Below are 26,541 nucleotides of genomic sequence, written 5' to 3'. Positions count from 1 at the left end.
ATCCTGCCATCCTTCTGGCTACTCCCACTATTCAGCTTTAAGCACATGTAGGTGAGCTCCAAACTTATAGGGATTGCTTCTAAAATGCACTGCTTCCAAGGAATTAGCAGACCAAATTTGTGCCAGGATATCCCAGACTGTTTTGGGTTGAAAGGGATCTTAAAGCTTATTTAGTTCCATCTAATCCTGCATGGGCAGGGACACCTCTCACTGCACCAAATTGCTGGAAGTCAACTCCAGCCAGGTCTGGTTGGCATATTAGGTGGGGAGGGATGGGGATGAACGTGGTACTGGCAGCAGGGAGCAGCCCAGAACTTCCAGATCATCCTGTGGTGATCCTGCCATCCTTCTGGCTACTCCCACTATTCAGCTTCTAAGCACAGGTAGGTGAGCTCCAAACTCACAGGGATTGTTTCTAAAATGCACTGCTTCCAAGGAGTTAGCAGACCAAATTTGTGCCAGGATATCCCAGACTGTTTTGGGGTTGAAAGGGATCATAAAGCTCATCTAGTTCCAGCTGCATGGGCAGGGACACCTCTCACTGCACCAGATTGCTGGAAGTTAACTCCAACCAGGTCTGGTTGGCATATTAGGTGGGGAGGGATGGGGATGAACGTGGTACTGGCAGCAGGGAGCAGCCCAGAACTTCCAGAGCAGTGTGAGCCTGTGGTGATCCTGCCATCCTTCTGGCTACTCCCACTATTCAGCTTTAAGCACATGTAGGTGAGCTCCAAACTTATAGGGATTGCTTCTAAAATGCACTGCTTCCAAGGAATTAGCAGACCAAATTTGTGCCAGGATATCCCAGACTGTTTTGGGTTGAAAGGGATCTTAAAGCTTATTTAGTTCCATCTAATCCTGCATGGGCAGGGACACCTCTCACTGCATCAGATTGCTGGAAGTTAACTCCAACCAGGTCTGGTTGGCATATTAGGTGGGGAGGGATGGGGATGAACGTGGTACTGGCAGCAGGGAGCAGCCCAGAACTTCCAGATCATCCTGTGGTGATCCTGCCATCCTTCTGGCTACTCCCACTATTCAGCTTCTAAGCACAGGTAGGTGAGCTCCAAACTCACAGGGATTGCTTCTAAGATGCACTGCTTCCAAGGAGTTAGCAGACCACATTTGTGCCAGGATATCCCAGACTGTTTTGGGTTGAAAGGGATCTTAAAGCTCATCTAGTTCCAGCCCCCCTGCATGGGCAGGGACACCTCTCACTGCATCAGATTGCTGGAAGTCAACTCCAACCAGGTCTGGTTGGCATATTAGGTGGGGAGGGATGGGGATGAACGTGGTACTGGCAGCAGGGAACAGCCCAGAACTTCCAGATCATCCTGTGGTGATCCTGCCATTCTTCTGGCTACTCCCACTATTCAGCTTTAAGCACAGGTAGGTGAGCTCCAAACTCACAGGGATTGCTTCTAAAATGCACTGCTTCCAAGGAATTAGCAGACCAAATTTGTGCCAGGATATCCCAGACTGTTTTGGGGTTGAAAGGGATCATAAAGCTCATCTAGTTCCAGCTGCATGGGCAGGGACACCTCTCACTGCACCAGATTGCTGGAAGTTAACTCCAACCAGGTCTGGTTGGCATATTAGGTGGGGAGGGATGGGGATGAACGTGGTACTGGCAGCAGGGAGCAGCCCAGAACTTCCAGATCATCCTGTGGTGATCCTGCCATCCTTCTGGCTACTCCCACTATTCAGCTTCTAAGCAGAGGTAGGTGAGCTCCAAACTCACAGGGATTGCTTCTAAAATGCACTGCTTCCAAGGAATTAGCAGACCAAATTTGTGCCAGGATATCCCAGACTGTTTTGGGTTGAAAGGGATCTTAAAGCTTATTTAGTTCCATCTAATCCTGCATGGGCAGGGACACCTCTCACTGCACCAAATTGCTGGAAGTCAACTCCAGCCAGGTCTGGTTGGCATATTAGGTGGGGAGGGATGGGGATGAACTTGGTACTGGCAGCAGGGAACAGCCCAGAACTTCCAGCTCATCCTGTGGTGATCCTGCCATCCTTCTGGCTACTCCCACTATTCAGCTTCTAAGCACAGGTAGGTGAGCTCCAAACTCACAGGGATTGTTTCTAAAATGCACTGCTTCCAAGGAGTTAGCAGACCAAATTTGTGCCAGGATATCCCAGACTGTTTTGGGTTGAAAGGGATCTTAAAGCTCATCTAGTTCCAGCCCCCCTGAATGGGCAGGGACACCTCTCACTGCACCAGACTGCTGAAAGTTAACTCCAACTTGGACTTGAAACCAAACTGGTCCAAGCCATGATTCGTTCTTGTCCCTAGAAGCTGGTGCCACCAGTTACATGGTCCTGTTCCCACTCAGCCTGTTGATCTGCTGTGACCTGAAGGAGAGGTTGATAAACTGGGGAGAAGCAGGCTGGTCTTCCCCCTGCTCCCCACCAGGTCAAAGCACCCACTGGTGAGGCTCCAAGACACTGGGGCTGAGGAAAACCACATGTTCTTCCCTGTTTATCTGCAGAAATCCTCCTGAGACTCTGGACACCTGTACTGCTTAATATGTTCCAGCAAATGAAAAAGAGTCAGGCTGTTCACATGTGGGATATCTGGGAAAGCAATGTCCAGCAGGTCTTTTTAAACATAATTCCTTTTAATACCTTTAAGAAGGTAGATTTCTTCTCTCTTTTTATCTCCCTCTCCTTTAAGAAAGCAAGCCTGCCCCTTCCCTCAACTTTCACTGGCTGCCAACTGTGACAGACCAGACAGTATTAACAAAGCTAAGGAAGAAAAAAATCAGGAACAGAGATTTTGTAGCTATCTGGATTAGACAGTTTGGAAAAAGACACTCCTTGTGAAAAAAAAAACAAACCCCAAACAAACCAAAACACAGAACTTCTCCATCCTTTCCATGAAAGCAGAAGAACTTGCTGTACAGACAGTGGCAGGTACCACCAAGTCTCCAAGGGAATGAGGCACTCCAAATGCTTCTGAAATTAAAAAGCCTTATGAGCTAAGACCAGTTTTACAGAACACAGTGGATATTGGTATTTTTAAATCTGTGCATGTATTTCTGGAGCTCAACACGAGATCCAAAAAATAATTTTTACTGGTAATTTCTCTTTTTTGATGACAAGAACCTCAACTTGTAAGACTTGAAGCAACGATGCTGGAGGGCCAGTTCAAGCTTTGTGTAAAATACCCCATCACAAATTTCTTCCATCACACTTTTCAGATTTCTAGGAGACAAATACCACCTCACAAGCAAAGAGGGCTACTGGAAAAAAGCAGCATGGCAAGAACAGGAAGCAGGTGTGGAAACATTCGAAGATCAGTGCCTGGCTGATGTCAGGATTAAAGCAGAGCCATGCCAAAGCCAGATGATTTTATTTGGGGAAGGATGCCAGCCAGTACTCACATGTAGAGCTCTCCCAGCAGCTTGTGGACAGGCAGCAAGCAGGAAATATCTTGGATAATAACTTTCCCTGCGGCTTTGATGGGTCGGTTGTTGGCATCTGTCCCTTCTCGTTTGCTTTTCCACCTCCTTGATTTCTGCAGAACAAATGGCAACATGTTACTGGGGTGGAGGACAGCAGGTTTCCTGGGCCAGGGAACAAAGCACTAGGGTCAGGAATAATGCAAGCAACACCCAAACCTGCCTCTCAGAAGGCTCTGTTACCTGGAGAACACCCACGAGGTGCCCAGGAGAACAAGCATCTCCATCTGTAGGAAGTGAAAAGCAGGTCAAGGCAGCAAGCTCAAGGTCAAACTCACTCAAAGCATTTTGTGAGTTCTTCCGTGAAAGCCAATAAGAGAACAAACCAGCACTGGGATGCCAATCAAACCTGGGCAGGTTTTCAGGACAGTTCAATTATTGTTCTCCTTAGAGGCCTTGTCTGGGAACCCTCTGCACACAAACCACTGCTGACTTCAGCCAACAGCAGCAAAGAGACGTGCGGGAGGGAGGCAGCTTCTGCTTGTCCTCAGCTTCAGGCCAAGCTCTGGCACTGTCTCTTTTTGGTTCCAGCATTTCAGCACACCCCTGCTTAGCATCAGGACTGGGTTCCCAGCTCCTGCTTTACCAACAGCCTCAACTGAACCACTGGCAGATGCTAAAGCAGGGCCTAAGTTCTGCTAGGGAGGATCCTTAGCTAATCCATGCTTCCAGCTGGCTCGTGGCACAAGGCGGGGAGGGCAGAGGAAAGGGACCAACACAGGGCAACAAAACCAAGACACCAGTATTCCCAAATGCTCCCTGTAACAGACACAGAGGACACCTTAATGCCAAGCTGCATGAAGCTAGCTTGGCTGTGGGAAACACCACACGGTGTTTGGCTGAGATCCTGGCTTCTTCTGGCTCCTCGCTGCGGGAGGGTGAGGAGGAGGAGGAACGAGAGGATGCACAGCAGCACTGGAGCTCCACCAAGGGAAGCACTGCCTGCTCTGCAGGGCTCCTCAGGGCAGCAAAGGGCACCCAATGCTGCTCTCCTGTGGCACATCCTCTGCCTAACACACTGCCCATCTTCCTATGCAGAAGCATCTCCTGGTTGGACTGTAATGGAAGGGGTCCCAAGGCTTCCTACACCCCTACCTGAAGCAGAACAGCCCCTTTAGAGGAGCCAGCAAAACACCCCAGTGCTGATGGCTCTGGAAGGCAGGCAAGAGCTCTCAAACCCAAGCTGTCAGTGCCCCTGAAGAGCAGGGTGGGCTACAGGAAGGGCAAGTGTTTGCCCTGCAAGCAAGGTCACCACTACTGAGGGTGTCCGGCCAGCTCTGGGATGGCTGGGTGCCCAACTGCCTTTGACCATGACCATGCAGTCCTGTGAAAACCAAAATGTCCTTAAAAAAACCCCAAAATTAATAACCTGATGAAATTAATATCTCCCTTCCAAGGTCAGGACATCATGCTGAGGAGGCCTTGCCATGCTGAGCACAGGACTAGCACGTGGCACAAGAAGCTAAAGGATGTGCTCACTCTGGGTGCCGGTGCCTGATGCTCAGAGGCTCAAGCAGAGGCTCAGCAGTCAGTGAAGAAGGAATTTCCAACTTCAGGAAGGTTAAGGTGGATTTCTCTAGGGATGCCCATATGACAGAGCATCACCAGTTCCCCTGATCTTCCACTGCACTGGCAGTGTGCATGCTGCCCAGTATCCAGAGGTGCCAGATGCTGGTGGGAACAGGGCTGTCAGCATCCAGTGCTATGGAAGAGGTGGCTGACTAGGGCTTAATTCTCTGCCACCTCCCCTCATGTTCTAACTCATCCAAGCAGAATCCTGCAGCATTTCTCAACAACATCAGTCTGAGAAGTGCCACGTGGTGGAAGGTGGGTAGAATGTGTTTGGGTGGGAGACCAAACTCCCTTCAGTTCATCAGCTCCTAACCAAGAAGCTGTCAGGATCAGCTCTAGCTCTCCCACCACCTACCAGACTTCAGTTAACACCTAAACCTGCAGCTCCCCTCCCTGTGCTGAAGGACATGGGCTGCATTACAACAAAGTTCCCAAACAGCAGTGGGCACCTGTACCTGATTCCTTTTTGCAGGGCAGGCAATGCTGTCTCCTTCCTGGAGTGAGGAGCTGCTGATGCTGCCACAAAACCAGGATGTGAACAAAGCTTGGAAGCCCCAGCACAAGGACATGCCACCAGGCCACGAGTACAAGGACATGCCACCAGGCCATGAGTACAAGGACATGCCACCAGGCCATGAGTACAAGGACATGCCACCAGGTACTGTCCTGGAAGGGCCACCAGGCTTCTCACAATGCTGTCTCAACAAAAGCTGTTGTTAGTGCTGGCATTTTGAAGCCAGGCTTGCAAGATGCAAAGCCACGTTCTGCAGGTCAATCACTAAAGGCTTCTGGAGCTTGGCAGGTAATTTGGGGAGCAACTTGCCACTTCCCAGTCATCTGTGAGCCAGATAACCCCAGGGCTCAGAGCTGGTGACCCTCTGATGTTCCCTCTGACCAAGGCAGGTTCACTGCCCTGTCAGTGGGAACAGATTCAACCTGCTCCTGCTCTCTGCCAGAGCAGACTGAAGATGGCTCCCAACAGGCATTTCAAAGACCAGAAGCATGGACAACACATACCACTTTCCACAGGTAATTCAGTCACTTTTTTTTTTTTTTTTTTTTTTTTTTTTTTGAGAATGACAACAAATGAGGATGGAAAAGAGATCCCATGAATGGTTTCCACTGCTTGCTGTTAACATCACCAGACAAATGAAGACACTACATGTATAAGAACCCCTGAAAACCTGGACTTTTAAAAAATTTACCCTGTTTTCTTCCTCTTAGCATTGCCTATGCACTGGTAAGAAGGGAAGCCCTGATTCTTTACTGGTGCAGCTCCTGGAGTAGAGTCAGTCAATGGCCATGTGCCCTGCCAGTATTACAACATCCATGACCACTGCCTCCTGCCCCTCAAGCTGTGACAAAATAATAAAGTCACATCTGGAGTCACTGTTCAAAAGTGTCTGGTTTTCTCTAATTCAGGTTTGCCTCAGCTACACCAATGAAGTGTCTGAAAAAAACTACAACCAGAAGGACAGGAACCATGATGAATGAAGAAAAGCTCATCACCAGTGGGAGCAGAAACTCTGCTTTGAACCAAATAATTGCTGGCATTCAACTGCAGCAGTAGCTCTCCCACCAGGGAAGTATTTGAACACTTTTAACAGGGATTACCACAGGCAAGGAGCTGAAGCTTGGATCTGCCTGCTCAGTGTCCACCACAAGATTCCTCTCTCCCTTCTGCTCCACCTCCTCTCCCAGGAGAAGCTCCTGGGTGTTATCAAAAGGTCTCAGCAAGGCTCAGGAGCTGTAAGGTAGGTCAGAAAACACATCTCCACCTAGGGGCTGGAGCACAGGTCACAAGGGAAGGCAGGGAACATAATGGTTGGAGCTGAAGCAGAAATCAACATGCACCAAGCTAACTATTGACAGCTCAAGGTCAAAGACCCAGCTTTGCTGTGCTGCCCCAAACATTTCTGGCTCTTTCTGCAGCCTGGAATCCACACTAAGGAGGAACTGCATCTACCCAGCTGGCTCCTGAGAGTTGGGGGAGAGGAAGAAAAGAAAGAAAATAGTGATAGGCAAATTAAAGCTCATCAGTTCCTCAGAGCACCAGAAGGAAAAGAAATCAGAGCATTTATGACAATCGTGGGGTTGGAGGTGACAGCAGGGAAAAGCACTGAATAATGACTAAAAAAGCAAGCCTGCACCTGCACTACCATACCCAAGGCTGCAATTTGTTGTAATCTGAAGTGATAACAATGGCAGTAAATGGGTTACATGTAGAAACAAACAGCCCAAGAATAAGCCACCAACTGCTTCGAAGCAACCACCACCATCACTGCATACTCAGCAGAATTGGTTACAAAATGCCCCGTGCCTGCTCAGAAAGGATGCTGAACAGCTGGGTGTGTGTGCCCCTGGGTCCTGCTGAGGCAGGCAGTGCTGCAAGGAGCATCCTGACATGTGAAGTGCCTCTTCCACATCAGCATGTGCAAAATTTTCAGGGTCAACTGGTGTTAGCAGGGCAAAGGGAAGGCTTGTGGACAGGAACAGATTTGACTCCCAAGATTAAGCTGCCATAAGGCCCTAAAAAAAAAAAAAAAACAAACCCCAAAACAAACCCCCACACAGTTAAACCTGCTAAAAGTTAGGTTCAAGCTACTTTTAATATTTTAAAAATAGAATTTCAAAATTGCTGCCTCCCTGTAGAAAGCTATGCTCCTGTATTCTAAACAGCTGCCTACAGATTAACTCCCCCGTGCAGGGCATGCAGCACTGCCTGGATTTTCTCTTCACAATAATCAACATTTACTATTTCCAGCATCACCCACAGTACCAGGTACTTTACACAAAGGGACTAAAAAAATCTGAGGCCCTTCTGAATGAAGAGCTCCCCAGCATGAATAGTTCTTTAGAGCTTCCCCCAAATTCACACCTTGAGTCCTGTGTCCAGTTCTGGGCCCCTCAGCTCAGGAAGGAGATTGAGGTGCTGGAGCAGGTCCAGAGAAGAGCAAGGAGGCTGGGAAGGGATCCAGCACAAGTCCTGTGAGGAAGGGCTGAGGGAGCTGGGGGTGTTGAGGCTGGAGAAGAGGAGGCTCAGGGGAGACCTCATCACTCTCTCCAACTCCCTGAAAGGAGGTTGGAGCCAGGGGGGGGTTGGGCTCTTTTCCCAGGCAACTCTCAGCAAGACAAGAGGGCACAAGAGGTCTCAAGTTGTGCCAGGGGAGGTTTAGGTTGGACATTAGAAAGAATTTCTTGCTGGAGAGGGTGCTCAGGCATTGGAATGGGCTGCCCAGGGAAGGGGTGGATTCTCCATCCCTGGAGATATTTCAAAAGAGCCTGGATGTGGCACTCAGTGCCATGGGCTGGGAACCACGGGGGGAGTGGATCAAGGGTTGGACTTGATGAGCTCTGAGGTCCCTTCCAACCCAGCCCATTCCATGATAGGTGGCACCTACCCTGCAGCACAGACATTTCTGAATTGGAGGACAGTCATTACCTAGAAAGGAGGAGGAATCATCCCTTCTTCTAGACTTGCTAAGCTCCTGCTTCCCCAGGTACCCTGAGCAATGCTGAGCTTTTTGTCCAGGAGGAAGGCACCAAGTCTGAATCCACTCCTGTCTTCATGCACACCCTCACCTTGGGCACTACTGCCCATTTCAGAGAGTGTGATGAGCCTTTTCCAAAGGTTATCCACAAACACAATCCATCCTTCAAGGCTTGGACTAATTCCTATATCATTTTTAAGGATACACTACACAAAGTTATAACTTTACTGCATCACTTCTTGCTCTCCCCTTCTATGTAAGGGAATTAAACTGTGGCCCTTTGTGCACCACATTTCACCACACCACAAGCTGGCAAGTTCCTCAATTAGTTTTCTTCCTTTCAGTCTGCTCCTGATCCAAGACAGAACTTCATTTCTTGCCTGCACTGCTCACATTTCTTCATTATCTCTTTGCAAAAAGCCTCAATGGAGTCAAGTAAATTACTTCTGGTTTCTTTCACCTTTTATTTGCTGGTACAGTCTTAGAGCTGTTGTAATTAGGAAGGTTTGATCCTATTATACTGAGTTAAATTAGGTGTTACAGGACTCTATTTTATTCCCTGCTGCCATATGAAGAGATAGCATGAGGGACAGCAGCTGTGAGAAAACACTTGTTCCCTCAGACATTAAGAGAAATGGACCTAAAGAGATAATCCTTAAATTAAAATGGAGTTTTCTAAGCTTTGCCTATGCTTGGCAATTGAGTGATCAGATAGTAATTGCCCAAATTTACAGCACAGCTTGAGCAATGCTGTTATCAAGAAGTTCACATGAATGATGTTCCATCTAGAGGGACATGTGGACCTGACTAATAAAAAAAAACCTGTCAAATAGTCTGGAAAGGGCAGGTACCAGGAGCAGGGACTACCTGGCAGGGAGGCTGGAAGCACAACCACTCTAACTAAGTGTAGGATGGTGTGATTCCAGGGGCTGGGAGGTTACCAGAAATTAAGGGGAAATTCTATTTATTGCTCCAGTAAATAAGGCTTTATGGTGCATTGCACACAGGCAGCTCATTTTAATGAGGTGACAGATCAGCAGCAGCACCTCAGCCAGTTTTTCCTTCCACAGCTCTCAAGCATCCTCCCTCTCCAGCAAGGCTTCATCTTCCTCAGAAATAGGGTGGCACCGGATGGCTGCCGATCCACAAAACCCATGCAGCTCCTCTGCAGTGCACCCTCTGTTTCTTAGAGGTCAATCTTAACACTTCAAACTACCCTTTGGCATCCTTTCCTGCCTGCTGGGCCAGGTAAACCAGACATGTACAAAATAAAACAGGTCAGTGTCTGCACCCTGCAAACCAGTGTCTGCTCCCGTCCGCTTACATGTGCGTTCACTCTTCCCGAAGCTCTGGGCCCTGTGTGGAGTGCAAGTCCCCCACCTCTGTGCAGGTTACTCAAAGGCAGGCAGGTGGCATTTTATTCTTGGGCCCTTGGGCAGAAGACAGGGTTATATCAAGGACAGTATTAGCACAGCACACAGTACCGGGAAGTCGTTAATTGCTTGTATGGACCAACGCCGCCGGGCAGAGCGAGGAGACATCTGCACGTGAAAACGTTATACCCAGGAAAAGGGAAGAAAGACACCAAGAAAATTAAAGACAAAGGTAAATAAACTGAAATGAAAAGTGCCCTGACCCAGCAGAGTAAAAGACACTGTTCCCAACGTTCTGTTAGGCAACGGACAGTTGCAAACCACGATCCCCGTGTGCGTCCACGCGCAGCCGTCCCGCGCAACGTCACCCAGGGTGCTGGCAAAGCCAGGGCTGCTGTGTCTGTGCCCCACACCAGCCTCTGTGAAAGGCTTTGGCAACCACAAATCTACAGGCAAGCCTTCCACACAGTGTTGGATTGCTGCAAGAAGCACTGAACTGCTTTATGTAACCATGTTCATACCATGATTTCACAGGAGAGCCAAGGCCAACACCCCCGTGCCCCACATGCCAGGCTCCTACTCAAACCAGTTTTAACTCCTCTGGGCTGAAGAGGAAGGCAGCTAAATGAAAATGGGGTAATTTCTAATACAGCTGTCCAGCACCAGGGCACAGAAATCTGCAGGAAGCTTAATCAACACTCCTGCTTACTCAGGTATCCCTTTAATATCCAGCATCCTCCAGGGCTTTACTCACTGGGACCTGCTGTAGCTGTTGACTTCCATTTTAAAAGATAAAAGCCACATCAGGATATTAGAAGGGATGCAGAGACCCTGCAACTTGGCAGGGCCACATGGAATTTGTCATTATGGACTGAGGAACTCATTCAGGTTGAGTGCACAATCAAGTTGACTGATAGCTCCAAAGTAGGCTTCACTCTGAACTTGCAGATGTCCCATTAAGTACTCAGGACAGGGCCACAGCAATAATAGATGGAATCTCTCAAAGCAGATCACACAAAAAAGTTCTGTGATAGATCTGTAAGACTTAACACAATAAAGGGGTTATTTGTGCTGTGTGCAGTGCAGGTTACATTTATTTCCAGCTGATGACAGACAGTTGGGACCATCAGCCATGCCTTCAGCCTCCAACCTCCCATGAATCTCACTGCCAGGAGAACTGGGCAGTCAGGGAGCCAAGGGATGAGGCTGGACCATCAGGAAGAAAGCCTCCTGCTACAGGTTTCTCCACCAGAGAAGGAGAAAATTATTAATTGAAGGAAACCCAGTATACTGGAGAAGATCTAGTTGAAGATGTCCCTGCTCATGGCAGGGGGGTTGGATTAGATGACCTTGTAAAGATAATTTTCCACTCCAAACTAATCCAGGCTTCTATGATAAGAAGCAAAACTAAGCTCAGCCCTCCTCCAGAGTTCTGCTTTTCTGTGGGTAGGTGATGCTGTCAGCCCAACCTCCCATGTGCTGGAAGCCTGAAAGGTGCTGCAGCCAGGGGGGCACAAAGCAGCAGTGATTTCCAAGCCCATTGCCCCAGGGGTAGCATGAAGACACTGCTGTCACCACTTGGGTGCAGCCAAGGCTGAGCTGTCCCAGTCCCCACTGACACAACCCTCTGAGTGGGGTGAAAAAAACTACAGCCATGGCAACTGCTTTGAGAGACTCCAGGTTTGGAATGCCACTGATTGTATTGCTGCACCAGATAAAGCTTCTTACTGCTGACTGCTTGAGTGGGGAGGGGGTGAAAAAGAGGGAGGAAGAAATGAGGACTGTGCATGTGATGTATGGCTAGATACATAAATGTGTGCATCTGTGTGTATACATATACACACACATTTAAATGAGCACAGAAAGGCTCAGTGCCACATTCAGTTTCATCCTAAGGAGACCTCTGCTGGGTTCAGCAGCTCCTGTGCCTTTCTGGGAACACAACATATTTCCTGTCTAGCAACAGGCAAATCTCATTTGGTTGCTCATAGCAGGATGCTACATGGGATTTAAATACCTGGTTATCATTGACAAATTCAATTGGGGCTGAAGTTATATACCATGAGAGTTAACACAAAAGATATTTCAATTTTTATGTAATTCAAATATAAAATCCAAGCTTCAGAGCAAAGAACTAACTAGACTCAGAGTCTGGGCTTTTAAAAATCCTCCCAATTAAATGACATTAAAAAATATGTAGCATTCATCTAAGACAGGCCATGACATCAACTCCTGAAGAATCAGAAAACCTTTGCTGAAGGAAGAGATAGGGGTTTTGTTTTTCTTTTTTGTTTGTTTATTTGTTTGGGTTTTGTTTGTTTGCTTTGTGTTTGTTCTTTTAAATTACTTCATCTGTAAGAACACTTGAGCTACCTCCCTGCTAGGGCCCCAACACTTCTTCCAGCCTGGCACAGGAGGAGACAGCTTGGCAGGTGGAAGGGGAACACAGGAATTTTCCCTGGCTTTCAGCAGCCCTGGCTATCCACATGCTTTGTTCTCTTCATTTCCCTGCCATCAGAAAAAAAAAATAAATCATATTGCCACCAATACAAGGGCTGGGGATACAGGTCACATGAAATCACACCAGGCTGCTTCCACGTGTTATTTTTAACCTTGTTTGTTATCTTAAAGAGCAGTGTTTCAGAAACAAGCACACTGCAGAGGACAGAGGTAGCTCTAAAAAAACTCTCCTGCAACGACTAGAGCAGGATGTAATTCTTGTACCAGGCAGCACCATTTTTTTACTTCTCAAAAAGAGGTTTGTGGGGGGAGGGAAAAAAAAAAAAAAAAAAAAAATCAAACCAAAATGGGGACTGTGAAAGTCTTCTGGGGTCTGTGTGTAGGGAAAGCTTGCAGTAGTGAGGAGAAGCTAGCCCCATGGCTGGTAGGTGTATTGACTAACTCATGTCACACAAGCAGGACAGTCCCAGAGGGGTCAGATGTCCTGTCCAGCACCACTGGAAAATTAAGATCTCTTTCAGTGCCCAGGAAGGATCAGAGCTCAAAGCTCTGAGCTTCCCTCTGCTCCTGGGATAGGAGTTCCCAAGCTCTACTGCAGCAGAGTGCAAACAGCTTCTGGCTTTGCTGAGGGTACCTGGAAGGTCTCCACTCCTGCAGCAGATGCATGCCCTCAACACAGACAGCTGGCAAACTAATCAAACTCTTACCCTATTTTTCCAGGCTATTTCATCCCCTGCTGAAGCACAGGGAGTTTGTTTCTGAGCAAACTGCATGGCCAGTTACTCCCACAGCATCTGCTCTGGGCACACTGGGCCCTTTGCTGCTTCAGGATTAACCAGCATCCACCCTACAGTCACCAAGGGGTCTTTCTCACCCACTATATCCCAGAAGGAAGAATTCCACTCTCCTCCAAAGCCTTGCTTGTAAACAGCAAGAGCTACACCTAATCCAGAAACATGTGGAATGCAAGATCTTTGGAGAATCATGTAGGAATTACTTTTGTTTAAAACAGTCCAAAGGGCCATATATAGAGATCTTATAGCAGCCTTCCAGTACCTAGAGAGGGGCCTACAAGAAAGCTGGAGAGGGCCTATTTAGAAGGGCATGTAGTGAGAGGACAAGGGGAAATGGCTTTGAACTAAAGAGGGGAGAAAGAGATTAGATATTGAGGAGAAATTCTTCCCTGTGAGGGTGCTGAGCCCCTGGCCCAGGTTGCCCATGGAATCTGTGGCTGCCCCATCCCTGGCAGTGTCCAAGTCCAGGCTGGATGGGGCTTGGAGCAACCTGGGCTGGTGGGAGGTGTCCCTGCACATGTAGGGGGTTTGAAACTAGATAAGCTTTAGGGTCCCTTCCAACTGAAACCATTTTATAACTCTATAATAGTCCTGAAAAAGAGGTCAGTGACAAAGATCCCAATAGCAACCCATAATCCAGGAGAGGATGATCAGTCAGATGCAGAGAGCTAAAACCCTTTGCATTTACACACATCAGGAAGTCTAGAGAAGAGCAGAGCTGTCTGTATTTCTCTGAAGACTGCAACTTCTGAAGTGTGAGATTTTAATACTACATAATGCAAAGGGAGACAGTGTCCTGCACTGAAGGGAGCTGTGATGGTCAGTGGAGAGAGATACAAAATAAGCATGTCAGATGCTAGAGAGGATCAGTAAAAGATGTTTCTGATAGGAGATAAACCCATGTGACACTTTTACAAGGCTGTCTGTAACACAATGTCTTCTTAAGTGGGATATGAAGCTTCTGATACCAGCAACGCTCACAACTATATGAAATACAGATCAGAAAGTGTTGCTGAAGTGTTGGGAAAGGCTTTTTGGCCTGGTACTTACCCTCTCTTTGTAGTAGAAGGAGCTAATGGAGACCTGCTCCTTCTCACTGCGGGTGGGACTCCCACTGTACAAACGCAGATTGCCCGGCGTCTCCGTCCTGATCTTCATTGGAGTGATGAGCCCACTGTGGTATGCTGACAAAGCTGACAGGGACCTACAAACAAGAGGACCTGCTTTCAGGAACCTACAGTCTGCTTTCAGGAACCTACACTCCCCAAATTGCCTTGGAGACTCACACTGGCACCTCCACAAAGCCAGTGTTTCAGGTGTGTCAGGAGTGGGAGTCAGGCGAGCGCCATGGATCCCGGGGACCAGCATCTTGATCCCAGGGACCAGCATCTCCATGTGGAGCCCCCAGCTGAGACTCCAGGTCACTGCTTCCTGAGGGTCAGGAGATGCAGCCAAGGATATGATCCTCTGCTGCCTTCCTGCTCCTGACAATGGCACACCTGGACTCACCTGGGGGTGGGTTCTGTCGGGGACACGGCACGGTGCATGGTCATGGGTCTTGTGAAGTACACCAGGTAACCTGAAGAGACAGGAGGTGGCATGAAGAGCATGGAGGGAGAAGGAGATTACCCAAGGGTGGTTTACAGCAGGAAATTTGCATCAGGAAATCTGCTCATTAGAGGTACAAAGGGGGGGGGTCCTATCCACTACCCTGAGTGCTTTTAGAAGTACTTCGTTTTCTCAACCCAAAGCTACTCCTTGCACACCCATTAAAGAGCATGTTTTGTTGAGATGACTGGCTTAAAAGCACCAACTCAAGTGGCTTACAGACTCTTTACTGTCTTCTTTACTGAAAACAGTAAAAGAAAATGAGCAAATACATCCTCATGATTTAACTCTTCACCAGAACCTGACAAGCACTGGGATACTTCAGAGTTGGATGCAGCCAGGTTGGGAGGAGACAGGCTTGCCTCTGAAACAGCTCAGTGAAACTTAACAGCTCTTACTCAGACCTTAATCTGGGTTTTTTTAAGGATAATTTTTGCACTGTATACTATCCTGGAAGCCTGGATGTGATTGCACCTCCCCTCCCATTCAGAAGTTTCCTAATGACCTTAGGAAAGCTGCTCTGGAAACCAGACCTTAGGAAAGCTACTCTGGAAACCAGAGTACAGATGAGAGAAGAGCAGCTAGTAACAAGAATATGGCTTCAACAAGGGTTAAGTTCAACCCTAAACCACAGTAATTTTGCAAAAGCTGAGAGCCAGAATATGTCCAGCAAGTTTGATACTGGTAGGAGAGAACTAGGCAAGGCAAACAGCTATTTCCAGTCTTAGGTAAAAGGTCTGTGAATGCTTCTGGCATGCTACAAGCCAAAGACCATCTCTTCAACTAGTCCTGTATTTTCAGATCCTAAAATCCCACATACAACACCAATCATTAAAGATTTACCACAATGGCCAAAGCCAGAGGCAAGTGTCCCCCAAGATATCAAACCCTTCCCCAGGTAGGTGTTGTAACACAGCAGTGATGGGGCTGACCTGCACCACAGAACCTGGCTCCAGAGGTCCTTGGAAATGGGATGTTAGAGTCCTGGTAGGAGCCATAGGCATTGGAGACCCGGGCAAACGTGGGCAGGGGAGGTGTCACAGAGTTTGACAAAGCATAGGGGTTGCTGGATGTGCTGTCTTCTTGGTTCTGAAACAGAAGTTACCCAAGGTCACAATCCTGCTGCCACAGAAAGGAAACCCAGCTGGGGCACTGCCACAAGAAGCCTCGGTGAAGGTGCTCGACCTTGGAGCCAAAGCAGGTCAAGGACAAAAAGTGGCTACTGCTCAGGCTACAAAGGCAAGTCCAGAGAGTCCTCTCCCACCACAGTCATGTTGAAATGTAGAGATTAATTTGGAGGTGAAACAGTGAGAAACTGTACAGAAAATCTGACCTTCAGACTCAAGTTGTGACTCACAAGACAAGGGAGCTGAGGTCCACCTCTTACCTCAATAGGTCTCTCTTTAAACAGGAACAACACACAGCTGCAGAGGACAAAAAGCAGGTTGGGAGTCTTGAAATGGGGAAGTGGTGTGAAATATTGCAGGACCTCAGGCCTATCCATAGGAATTTTGGCAGAAATCTGCATTCGTTTGGACAAAGAGCACTACAGGTCTAAAGGAATTCTATAAAGGACCTGGCATGAGCTGTCAGATTTCTGTACAATGGAGAAAGTTCCCTCTTTGACAAAATTACTGCTGAAACCAAATAGAATGAACTGTCTCCATGTTAAAAAAGCAAAAAAAACCAAACATAAAAACCCCACAGAACAAAAAGCCTGAAGAAAACCTCTCAGAAAGGAAACCTGAGGAGATTCTCCATTTTTTTTTCCCCCTGAATTCTAAAATCACACACTCCAGCACACTTCACCCACACACAGAACTCATACCTGACACTGAGATGCTGAATATGTACCACAGAGCTCTCAGCAAAGGGCAGAGTGTGACTTGGATTTATCTGCAGTATCATCCCTACAAACCCTCAGCACAAGGCTTCAGAAAAAAACAGACTTTCACACATTTATTTTTTTTCAAGGGAAGCAAACAAGGACCCTAGAACACGATTAGCAGCATCTCTGACTAGAACTGAGGAGGTGACAACATCTGCCACTGCCTTTCAGACAAGACTGAATCCACCAGCTGCCTGAGGCCCCTTTTATCTTCTCCTGCAAATGATAAACATGCCCAGGCACTCAGCAAAATATACTCAGGAGCTAGGAAGCCACCATGCACCACTTAAGATGCCCCAACTTCCAGCCATTCCTGCTAACCTGAATATCAGTGAGCATGCAGAGTTCTCCAAAGCAGCAAACCTTCAGGGCCTGATTTGCAGAAACCAAAGGCTTCTAATAATCCAGTTTTCCTCAACATTAACCAGGAGTGCTTACAAAAATGTAACTGCCAGTCACAGGGGTCTATTTACATGTCTAATGAGGCTGGACTCACACTGCAGAGTCAGGAGTGTGGGAAGTGAGAGAAGACAACAAACTAGGGCAGAAAGCCCAGGTAGTTCTCCATACCACAACAGACTCCAGCCAGGAGACCAGCTGACGTAGGCAGGGCTCCAGGCAGCTCTGGTTCCTCTTCACTTTCTGCAGAGAAGTGTCTTTCAGTATCTGGAATATATACAAGACCCAGTTATGGTTCCATCCACACCTTCCCCACATCCTTTTTTTGTCTGCAGAGCAGCTTACAGGATGCAGAGAGGACAAAGACATTCCCTGACACCAGCTGGAGCTACACTGACCCACGGGCGTGCTGCCTGCTTTGAGTTTTGATATGAGCAGGAAGGGTTCACCTTGATTCAGCAGTCTGAGCCAGGATTTGGGCCTTTATACTCCAGCAGCTATTTACTATACCACTGTTTGTAGCCCAGACACTGGAAGAGTCTGCCCAGGGCAGTGGTGGAGTCACTAAGCCTGGAGGGATCTAAATGGAATGTGGACCTGGTTTTTAGGGACATGGTTTAGTGGTGAACTTAGAATGTTGGTCAAAGGTTGGACAGGATGATCTTGAAGGTCTCTTCCAACCAAAGACACTCTGCAATTCTGTTTCACAGCAGTTTGTGGCAAACTATAAGGCTGGGGTTTTTTTTCAGGAAAGAACCCAAATTAATCTATCAACTCACTGCTGATTAATCTATCAGCTCACTGAAAAAGATTTCATCAGCAATAGGACTTCTTACACCAGATGATCAAACACCTGGTCTGGAAGGGCCTTTGTAGAATGTCCTCTTGTTTTAAAAATAGTTTGTGGAAAAGAGTAGGAAGTAACATCTTAGCTCAATACTATCATCTTTCTGCAGCTGGATGCTTAGCTGTTTTGCCTTGTATGGGGCTGGGGGCAACTGCATGAGGAGAAGGATGTTAGGGATCCTTAGGCAACACAGGAACAGAGTGGCATTGAAAAACATTAAAAACCATCAGTGAAGAAAGGCAAATACTGGGCTGACAGCCCAACAAAAACCTCACCCCTAGGAGCTTCACAATGTATCAGATCACAGTGACCATAGAATAGGATCATAGAATGATTTGGGTTGGAAGGGACCTCCAAGGGTCACCCAGCCCAACCCCCCTGCAGTATCAGGGACACCCTCACCCAGCTCAGGTTGCTCAGAGCCTCCTCAAGCCTCACCTTGAATATCTCCAGGGATGAGGCCTCAACCACATCCCTGGGCAACCTGTACATTTTTTTTTCCTAACATCTTATCTAAATCTACTCTTCTCTGATTTAATCCCATTGCCCCTCATCCTATCATTACAACCCCTTATAAACAGTCCCTCTCCAGCCTTCTTACAGCCCCCCTTCAGGTACTGGAAGGTCAGAAGGTGAGATGTTTTATGGTGTCAGTAATCTGGACACCAAGTGCCCAGCATTTGTGCATTTACAAAGACAACATCAACTCCCCACACACCTTCAGCAGCTTTGCCTTCATGGATGCAGTGATGGAGGTTGGGTTGATGAACTGGAAGGATGGTGCAGCATTATTGGGATACTGAACAGGGAACATCACCAGCATCCTGACTCTGTGGTTGCCACAGTGCACTGACACAGTACAGCTACGACTCACTGCATCCATCTGTAAGGAAAAGCAACTGCTCTGTAGTGAGATCTCCCAGGATTTTTCAACTTCCAGTGGCTCAGATGCATGCTGAGGGGACAACTCCTCTGAGCACCCCCAAACCGTGCCTGCAGACAGCAGTCACTGCAGCAAAAAAGGTTCCCCCCTCAACAAGCTCTGAGGAGCCAGCCTGCCCACATCCCCTCCTAAAAAGCCAGAAAAAGGAAACTTGAAGCTCTTCACCTCCACATTGACATTTCGGATCTGCACGTTGATCAGGGAAAATTCCTGCTGCAGAGTTTGAGGCAGCCCCAGCTGGTCTGCTTTCTTTCCCACCAGGGGGTCACTCAGGAAATCTTCTTTTAAGGCTGTCAGGAAAGATGAAGAACAGGTTGAGACAAGCTGTAATAGAGACAGACTTTTGGCAAATGATGGCAGAAGGCAGCAAAACCAGCAGGAGCTCTTCTGACACATGGAGTTTTGGGTTTTACATGGGAGAGACCTGTGAGCTGGAGGGTCCCAACTGTTGTTTAGAGGAAGAATTCTGAGCCTTGCTCTTCAAAAACCCAAACCTGTCTGCACACAGGTTTCCCAGGAAGGCTATGGAAGCTGTCTGTACAGCCATAAGTGGTCTGTCTCTAACTTATCTGAGATCCCTTCTTCTCCCTCTGTGCCAGAGTCACCAACAGCTGAACTTGAGCCTGTTCAGCAGGAAAGAACTGCAGCCAAAGCAGTGTCCAGAAGGAGCTCTGATCTTTGGGACTCACATCCCACCACTCTTGGCTTTCAGGGAATCATTCCAAATCATAGTAAGGCTTTGGGAGAGAGAAGAGGGTATTTCTGGCCCTAGTAGAGGCTTAATTAATCTGTAGCAGTCATTTGCAATTGCAGTCATTTGATGATGCAAAGCACTCTGGTGCTTTCATGGTTTTTAAAGACTCATCCCATGGCTGCTTCAAACAGTTTTTAGGAGGACCATAAGCCCTATATGCCAGAATACATTTATATAAGCAGGTCAAGTGCTGCAGAACACAAGGAATTATAGTTAAGATACCAAACTTGATGGAGTTTCAGGAGAATTGGTCTCTGCCTGTGGTCATGCCTTGCTTTAGCCTCATATCCTGCTATGTACCCCAGGAGGAACAACTCCTTCTGAAGGGGACTTCACTGTGGAACTACTTCCTAAGATGACAAAATATATTCTTTGGTTCCAAGGACACAAGGGAAGTCCTGGTCATTCAGCTATCATCCTCACACTTGCAATACCAAATTGGAAAAAAAAAAAAAAAAAAAAAATTACAAGAAATGCAAATTGCTTTTCCAAGTGTTGGACTGACCTTGCTGATGGAACAAATATATTTGGTTTAACTGCTGCCCAATGGGTTGCTGAATTTGGGTAGGTGGGATGCTCAGCTACTCATTCCTTCCTGTGATTTTATTATAGTGCTTCAACAAGCTTCACAAAAGGCAGTGGGAAAAGGGACTAAAGGAAGATCAGTGGATTTCAGGGAAGAGAATTATTTTTAGCTCAAGACACCAAACAGCCCACTGAAAAACCATCTCTGCAGTTCCCTTCCTTTGTCTTTTCCTCCCAATCCCTTCCAGCTGGTTTCTAATCCCCAAGACCCCACATATTTGTCAAAATTCCTGAAGATCCTTCATAGGAGCAGCCAGGGAGGAGAACTGTACACCCAGCACTCAGCTGGGGGGTTTTCTCATTTATCTGCAGACTGCTGTTCCCTTCAAAGATCCCCAAAATGCTTTACTCCTATAACCTGGAGACTGAAACACAGCCACCTCCAGGGTGAAACATCAACAGCCCACCATAGCTTTTAGGCCAGAAAAAACTGAAATTTCTGCCTAGGGACTTGCTTAAGCATTGATCTTGCAGTCACAGTATTTGCAGCTGAATCTACCCTGCTAGAGAAAAGCCATTTTTATTCCCTTTGGCCACAAGGGAAACCTTGACAGTCTGACCCAAACCCAGACTCCCAGAGAAACTACACAGCATGTGTGACTGAAACCTCAGCAGGGACAGTGAAAGAGTTAAATTTCTGCAGTGGAAAAGAGAGGTCAGGCAGCCAGAATGAGAACACTTCATGCTCTCAGGCACAGCAAGACAGGCTGAGCTTCCCCACGGATGCTGAGCACAGGTAACTGGGGCTTTTTCTATCACATTATAAAAGCCTCATGCAGACAGAGGTGCTAAAAACTTTGAGAAACTTGTTCTGCTCCCACATACTGGGATTTGTCAGGCAGGAAACTTCAGTTATGGAGAGAAGCCTTCCTTAAGGAGCTTCACAGCTTTCTCCTTTATTCAAAGGACAGTTTTTAGACCACTTTCTCCTCATCCTCCCTCCAGTGTGTTGGCTAGTCAAAAGGAGAATAAAATTGGTTTCCTCTAAACCCCTCACATTGGGAATCCATTGTAGCACCCTGCTACAACACAGAAAGGAACTGTGAATTTAAACCCAAACTGACAAAGTCTTCCTCAGTATTACATACAGAAACCCCTTTAGACACCTTCTTTATGTGCACACCATCACCATGGCTCTCAGCTGCTGCAAATCTCTTCTCTTCTGGTATTTACACTCTTCAAACACTAAAAACCTGAATGTTTCACCTGGCCAGAGCCTTAACCACACAAACCCTCTCCTTGCATTCCTCCCCTGTGCATCTCCTCTTCCACCACTTTGGTTAAAGCCTCTGACCCAGACCCACCCACCCATCTAAAACTGGGAAGTCAGAGATACCATCCCTCTCCCTCTGCCCTCCCAGCCTTCAGCCACTTCTCACCAAGGCATGAAACAAAAGCTCAAGAGCTCTCTCCACACTGCTTCCAGTGGACCAGAAACAACCTGGGCAAATGCCTCCACCTTAGATCCATTCACACAGTAACCCCAGAAGTGTTTTATGTTTCAATTGTAATGTAAGCACCTTGTGTCAGAGTGCCTTACCCATACACTTCCCTCTTCTCCCTGCTCATCTTTCAGCTTAAACTACCTTAAACCTCCTTAAAAGTCTCACTTATGGCAGCAAGTCACAATTAGGACCTAAAGAGAATACAATTAAATTATGTATTGGTGAAAAGGAAGAGCTCCATTTCACAGGTAGAATGACATTAGTGTGTTAGAGGAGAGGGAGGACCACCCTGAGAAACCCCTAGTGCTTTTTTGGACATCAGGAAGCACCTTCTCACAGAGAGGTTGATCAGGAATTAGAGTGGACTGCCCAGGGAAGTGGTGGAGTCCCTGTCCCAGGAGGTGCTTAAGGAAAGGCTGATGTGGCACTTAGTGCCATGGTCTGGCTGATGTGGTGGTGTTAAGTCACAGGCTGGACTTGATGATCTCAGAGGTCTTTTCCAGCCTCAATAATTCTGTGATCCCCTCATCTCAGATGGGGAGTCCATCAGTCTTTGAAACAGCACCAGTTTGTGCTTTGTCAACAACATAATGCTCTAACACTAAGATGCACCATCTTGCCAACACAAAGACAGTTGGTGTTAGAAGTTCCCTAACCCACTGCTTGCCTCACCTTCCTCATCCCCATGCCCAGAGTTATGTTGAGGTTCAGAGTCCTGGGGGTGAAGAGTCTTGTCTGGCTCTGGCAGATGAGAAATCCCATCGATGAGGTCCTCAACTCCATCCAGGATATCATTAGCACACAGCTGAAAAGACCAAGCACATCCACATGCTGCACAAAGGGAACCAACCTGCAGAAAGTCACCATTTCTCCAGGGAGCTGGATTTGCAAGGCAGGTCTGTCCAAACAACAGTCATGACTAAGACCTTGGCATTGTTTCTGTGCTGGAGACAAGTGATGTTCCACTTTCCAGCATCCTCAGCCCTGTCACCTCAGCCAACCTGGACAAATCTGCTCAATTACAAAGCCACTTCATTGACAGGGCCAGCCTAAGTGACAGAGGTTTGACTTGAACCAAATCTAAAGCTGACATGACTAATGCCTTGAATTAATTTGACAGAGCTTTTTTCATGATTTATATCAGATATAACAGCTGCACACTTTCTGGTTTTGATATTTATGCTCCAGCAGAGTCTAGAGACTCAGGTACATACTAAGGACCCTAGGACTCTAGGTCCTGTGCCAAAAAGAGACCAGGAGATCTTGTATCTTAAGTTCAGCACAAGAAAACAGGGAAGATGAAGGAGAAAAAACCACACAGGGGAGAAAGGATAAGGTTGCCATGTGGCAAACTGCAGCATGGGTCACCAGCAAGATGCCATCATGTGTGTTGTTTGACAAGACAGGAAAGAAATCAAATATTCACAGATATATCAGGTAGGATAAAAGGGTCATTTTTCACAGAGAAGGTTGTTTACAGACCTGCAGGACTCCTGCAGGATCTGTGCTGGGAACACATGCTTCTCAACATATTCATTAAAAGCCTGGAACAGGAGGTGAATAGCAAAATGACCAAGTTTGCTGATGCCACCAAGTTATTCAGGGGAGTAACAAGAGTGGCTGACTGCAGACAATCACAGAAGGACCTTACAGGAGTTACTGTATTAAAATGAAATATGAAATTCAGTTCACATAAAGCAATGCATACAGGGGAAAAAAAAAAAAAAACCTCAAGTTCAAGCTGACTGAAGGAACCAGATGTAGAGGCCAGAGTGAGATGTTTTCAGGGAATTATGCCTGACAGCTTAAAAAAACAACATGAGTACTGGGAATTATTGAAAAGAAAATAAGTTCCCCATCCAAAAAAGAATATAATAGAACAGAAAAAGGGTTGTGAAAAGCAAAAGAACAAAGTTCTCATACAAAGAATGAAATATAACAAGATGTTTTGACTTGAAAAAGGAGGAATATCATGGAGGTCTAGACAAGATGGGTGTATGGCTCATCTTGAATGTAATGAAACCAGCAGGTTGCAAAATAAACTAATGAGGGAGCTATTTTTTCACAAAACACATAGAAAAACCAGGAAACTCCTAATTCCTAGGATGCTTAAGATGACAAAAATGTACAGAGGTCCAAGCAAAGACAGAACAAATCTATGGAAGTGAAACTCATCAAGCTTTGCCAAATACAAAGATGCCAGACTCAGGGAGTCTCCAAGTTGCAAACTGCAGGAGGCTGACAGGGCATTTGGGGGAAACATCATCCATATTTGCCTTGTTCTTATCCTCTTCCAAGACATCCACAGCTGAAGCTGAGACAGAGCAACATGTGCCATCGTGGCCACGTGAGCCCCTGGTCAGACCCTACTGTTCTAATAATTTCATCAGCAATTTTTGTAACTGCTGCCAGGCAGCAGAACAACAGGACTCATACTGCCTGCACCAGGGCAAGAGGTAATGGAGACAAAGGGAGGAGGTGGAGGCACAATCCCTGCATTTACCAAATACCTAAAATGCCAAGAAAAGACTCATAGTCTTACAGCTACAGAGGTGGCATCTTAAGAGGCAGCACATGCAGTAACTGCTCTCCACCTTCCCCAGACAACTTGCACACTCACTATTACACAACAAAGTGGCCTTGCACTTCACAGAAGCTTTTGAGGCACAAACACAAAGACCTCTTGGGTCTCCTTGAGGATGTTTCTGGGCTGGAGCTGAAGTGGCAGCTGGCTGCTGTGTCTGCAGCTCTAGGATACCAGAGAACAACTGCCAGTGCAAGGAAAAGAAGGTGAATCCAGCTTGTAAGTGTCTGTAGCTCAGGAGTAAACACATTTACTCACCCTCTGCAGCTGAGAATCAATCCTCCACATTCTCAGAGTCTGATCACGGGACCACGTAACCAGCTGGTAGTCCTTAGAACCTAAAACAAGACAGCAAAAACTTACAGACCCTGCTGCAAACTCTCTCAGCCCTGTCTGCAGAGGAAACAGATGCAAGCAAGCCAGCAGGGTGAGTCCTGTTCCACTGTGAACTGACCTGGGTGCATCAGCTTCCCTGCACCACAGTCACCTCACCTCTGCCTGAGACAGAATTCATGAGTGAAAAGCACAAAGTCTAAATTAATGTGATCTGATTTTTCCAACAAGGAATGAACAAGCTCTGATGCAATGTTTCTTTAAGCAGAAGAAATAATATGGTTCAGAAATTTCTTTTTTTATGGTAACTAATATCAAAATATCTTATTTCCTCATACCTGTTACAAGACACAGAGGTTTTTAAACATTTCTAAGCTAAAAGAAGCTGGTTCTACCCTCCCCCCTTTTTCTTCTGAGATTTGGGTCATGCCAAGACAAGTTCAGTAATCAAATATATCAGCCACATACTATCTGTCAACAGATAAAGGTACACAGACTTATTTATGCCCATGTTTAGGCCTTGTGACACAGTTTAGGTTTCCCTTGTCAAACAGCTGCTGCATTTAGGAATTTGCTGCTGCACAGCTGCTTCCTACCCTCCCTGCTGAGACACAGCAGCTGTCTAAATAAAGCACAGCAGACTCTGTGGCTGCCTTGGTTGTCTCTGCACTGAAGCAGGATTGGAATGCTTGGATTTAATTTGCTGGAGATGAGCACAACTTCCAGCCTCAGATATATATCCATCAGCTCAGCTAACACAGGACAACTGCCTGAAAGTTCATTCACAAGATGACTGAGACCCTGACACAGTTCTGTATCACCCTCCTCTTTCTGAAGGAGGAAAAGCAAGGTGAGGAGAAGAAGGTGACTGAATTTCCCAAGGAGCTGTGGCAGAGGGTTGGACCAGAACTGTTACACAGCACTGCAAAACAGTGCCACAAGTGTCACCAAAGCCAGACCTGCTTGTTCTGTCATGGCAGCTGAAGTGCTGGAAAAAAAGCTGTGATCTGTGGGGTTACCCAACCTCTAGTATGGCATCTCCTATATTTAGCTGCCTACACTGGAAAATTTAGTCAGGACTGAACTTGAACAACAGCCACTCTATCCCACACTCTTCCTCTTTTGCCAGCACATAGATAAGGTGGATTCATCCCAAGTCTGTGGTCTGGAACATCTTGAAGGTTGAGGCAGTGATGTGAGGGGTTGACTGGTGAGCCTGCAGCTCTGAGCAGGGGGAAGGCACCTGCAACTCTGGCACTCATGTCATAGTTTATACAATTTATTCTGAAAGATCCATTCAAAAATAGATTTGCAGGAGAGTGGAAGCAATTAGAGTCACTGCTGACCCCACCAGCTTTGTTAGCATGGAAACAACAGGGCAATGCTTCTGTGGGTAGTGCCATGAAGCAAGCATAAAACAGCTGTAACCTGAGGAGGAGGAGGCAGGGAAGTGAGTAAAACTACTCCAAAAAACCACAAGATTCAAACAGCAACAGCACAAGCATCACAGCCAGGAGCCAGGCCCCCACACTCCTGGTTAATCCATGGCTGCAATGCAGGAGAGAAAGCACATCCAGCCCTGAACTCACCTTCTTTCTGCTTCCTCCACTGAAACTCCAGCACCACATCATCATGTCCCACAAAAGTGTGGACGGGTGTGTTCAAGTCAAAGACATTCCAGAGCAGGAGACTGTTCTCTCTCCGGAGCTGGGGCACCATCACTGTCACCAGCCCATTGCTGAAAGGCTTGAAAGAGAAACACCCCTCAAGTTAGCCATGGGATTTCTGCTCCCATGCTGCCATCATATTCCAAATCTTCCCTTTTTACCACCACCAAGATTTGAAAGGAACTTGGCACAAAACAGAACCAGATCTAAAACTGGGAGGCTCCAAGGCAATTGCTGTGCAAGTAACAGGCTCTTACAAGAGACAAGATTTAACACAGAGATATCCAGTGCAGCTCTCTGAAGATTAATCATTTCTTCCTGCTGGTTCCTC

The 26,541-nt window shown here is 47.0% G+C and overlaps 1 protein-coding gene across 4 annotated transcripts in view; it reads right to left on the bottom strand.

The window, feature by feature from the left end:
• The window catches only part of WDR59 (WD repeat domain 59), a 53,925-nt gene that overhangs the window by 9,126 nt on the left and 18,258 nt on the right, over positions 1–26,541 (bottom strand). For 2 of the 4 annotated variants that reach the window (XM_071757071.1, XM_071757073.1), the window contains exons 10-20: positions 26,133–26,289; positions 24,469–24,548; positions 22,299–22,431; positions 19,008–19,132; positions 18,618–18,782; positions 17,224–17,319; positions 15,698–15,854; positions 14,667–14,736; positions 14,208–14,361; positions 10,015–10,071; positions 3,390–3,523 (exon numbers count right to left, since the gene is read on the bottom strand). In XM_071757071.1, coding sequence (XP_071613172.1) covers positions 3,390–3,523; positions 10,015–10,071; positions 14,208–14,361; positions 14,667–14,736; positions 15,698–15,854; positions 17,224–17,319; positions 18,618–18,782; positions 19,008–19,132; positions 22,299–22,431; positions 24,469–24,548; positions 26,133–26,289 — 1,328 coding nt within the window. The remainder of the gene's footprint in view (positions 1–3,389; positions 3,524–10,014; positions 10,072–14,207; positions 14,362–14,666; positions 14,737–15,697; positions 15,855–17,223; positions 17,320–18,617; positions 18,783–19,007; positions 19,133–22,298; positions 22,432–24,468; positions 24,549–26,132; positions 26,290–26,541) is intronic. The other 2 variants (XM_071757072.1, XR_011728537.1) reach the window with 2 other exon arrangements.

Source organism: Heliangelus exortis, chromosome 13 (genome assembly GCF_036169615.1).
Source record: "Heliangelus exortis chromosome 13, bHelExo1.hap1, whole genome shotgun sequence".
Lineage (NCBI taxonomy): Eukaryota > Metazoa > Chordata > Aves > Apodiformes > Trochilidae > Heliangelus > Heliangelus exortis.
This window is presented reverse-complemented; position numbering and strand designations above follow the sequence as displayed.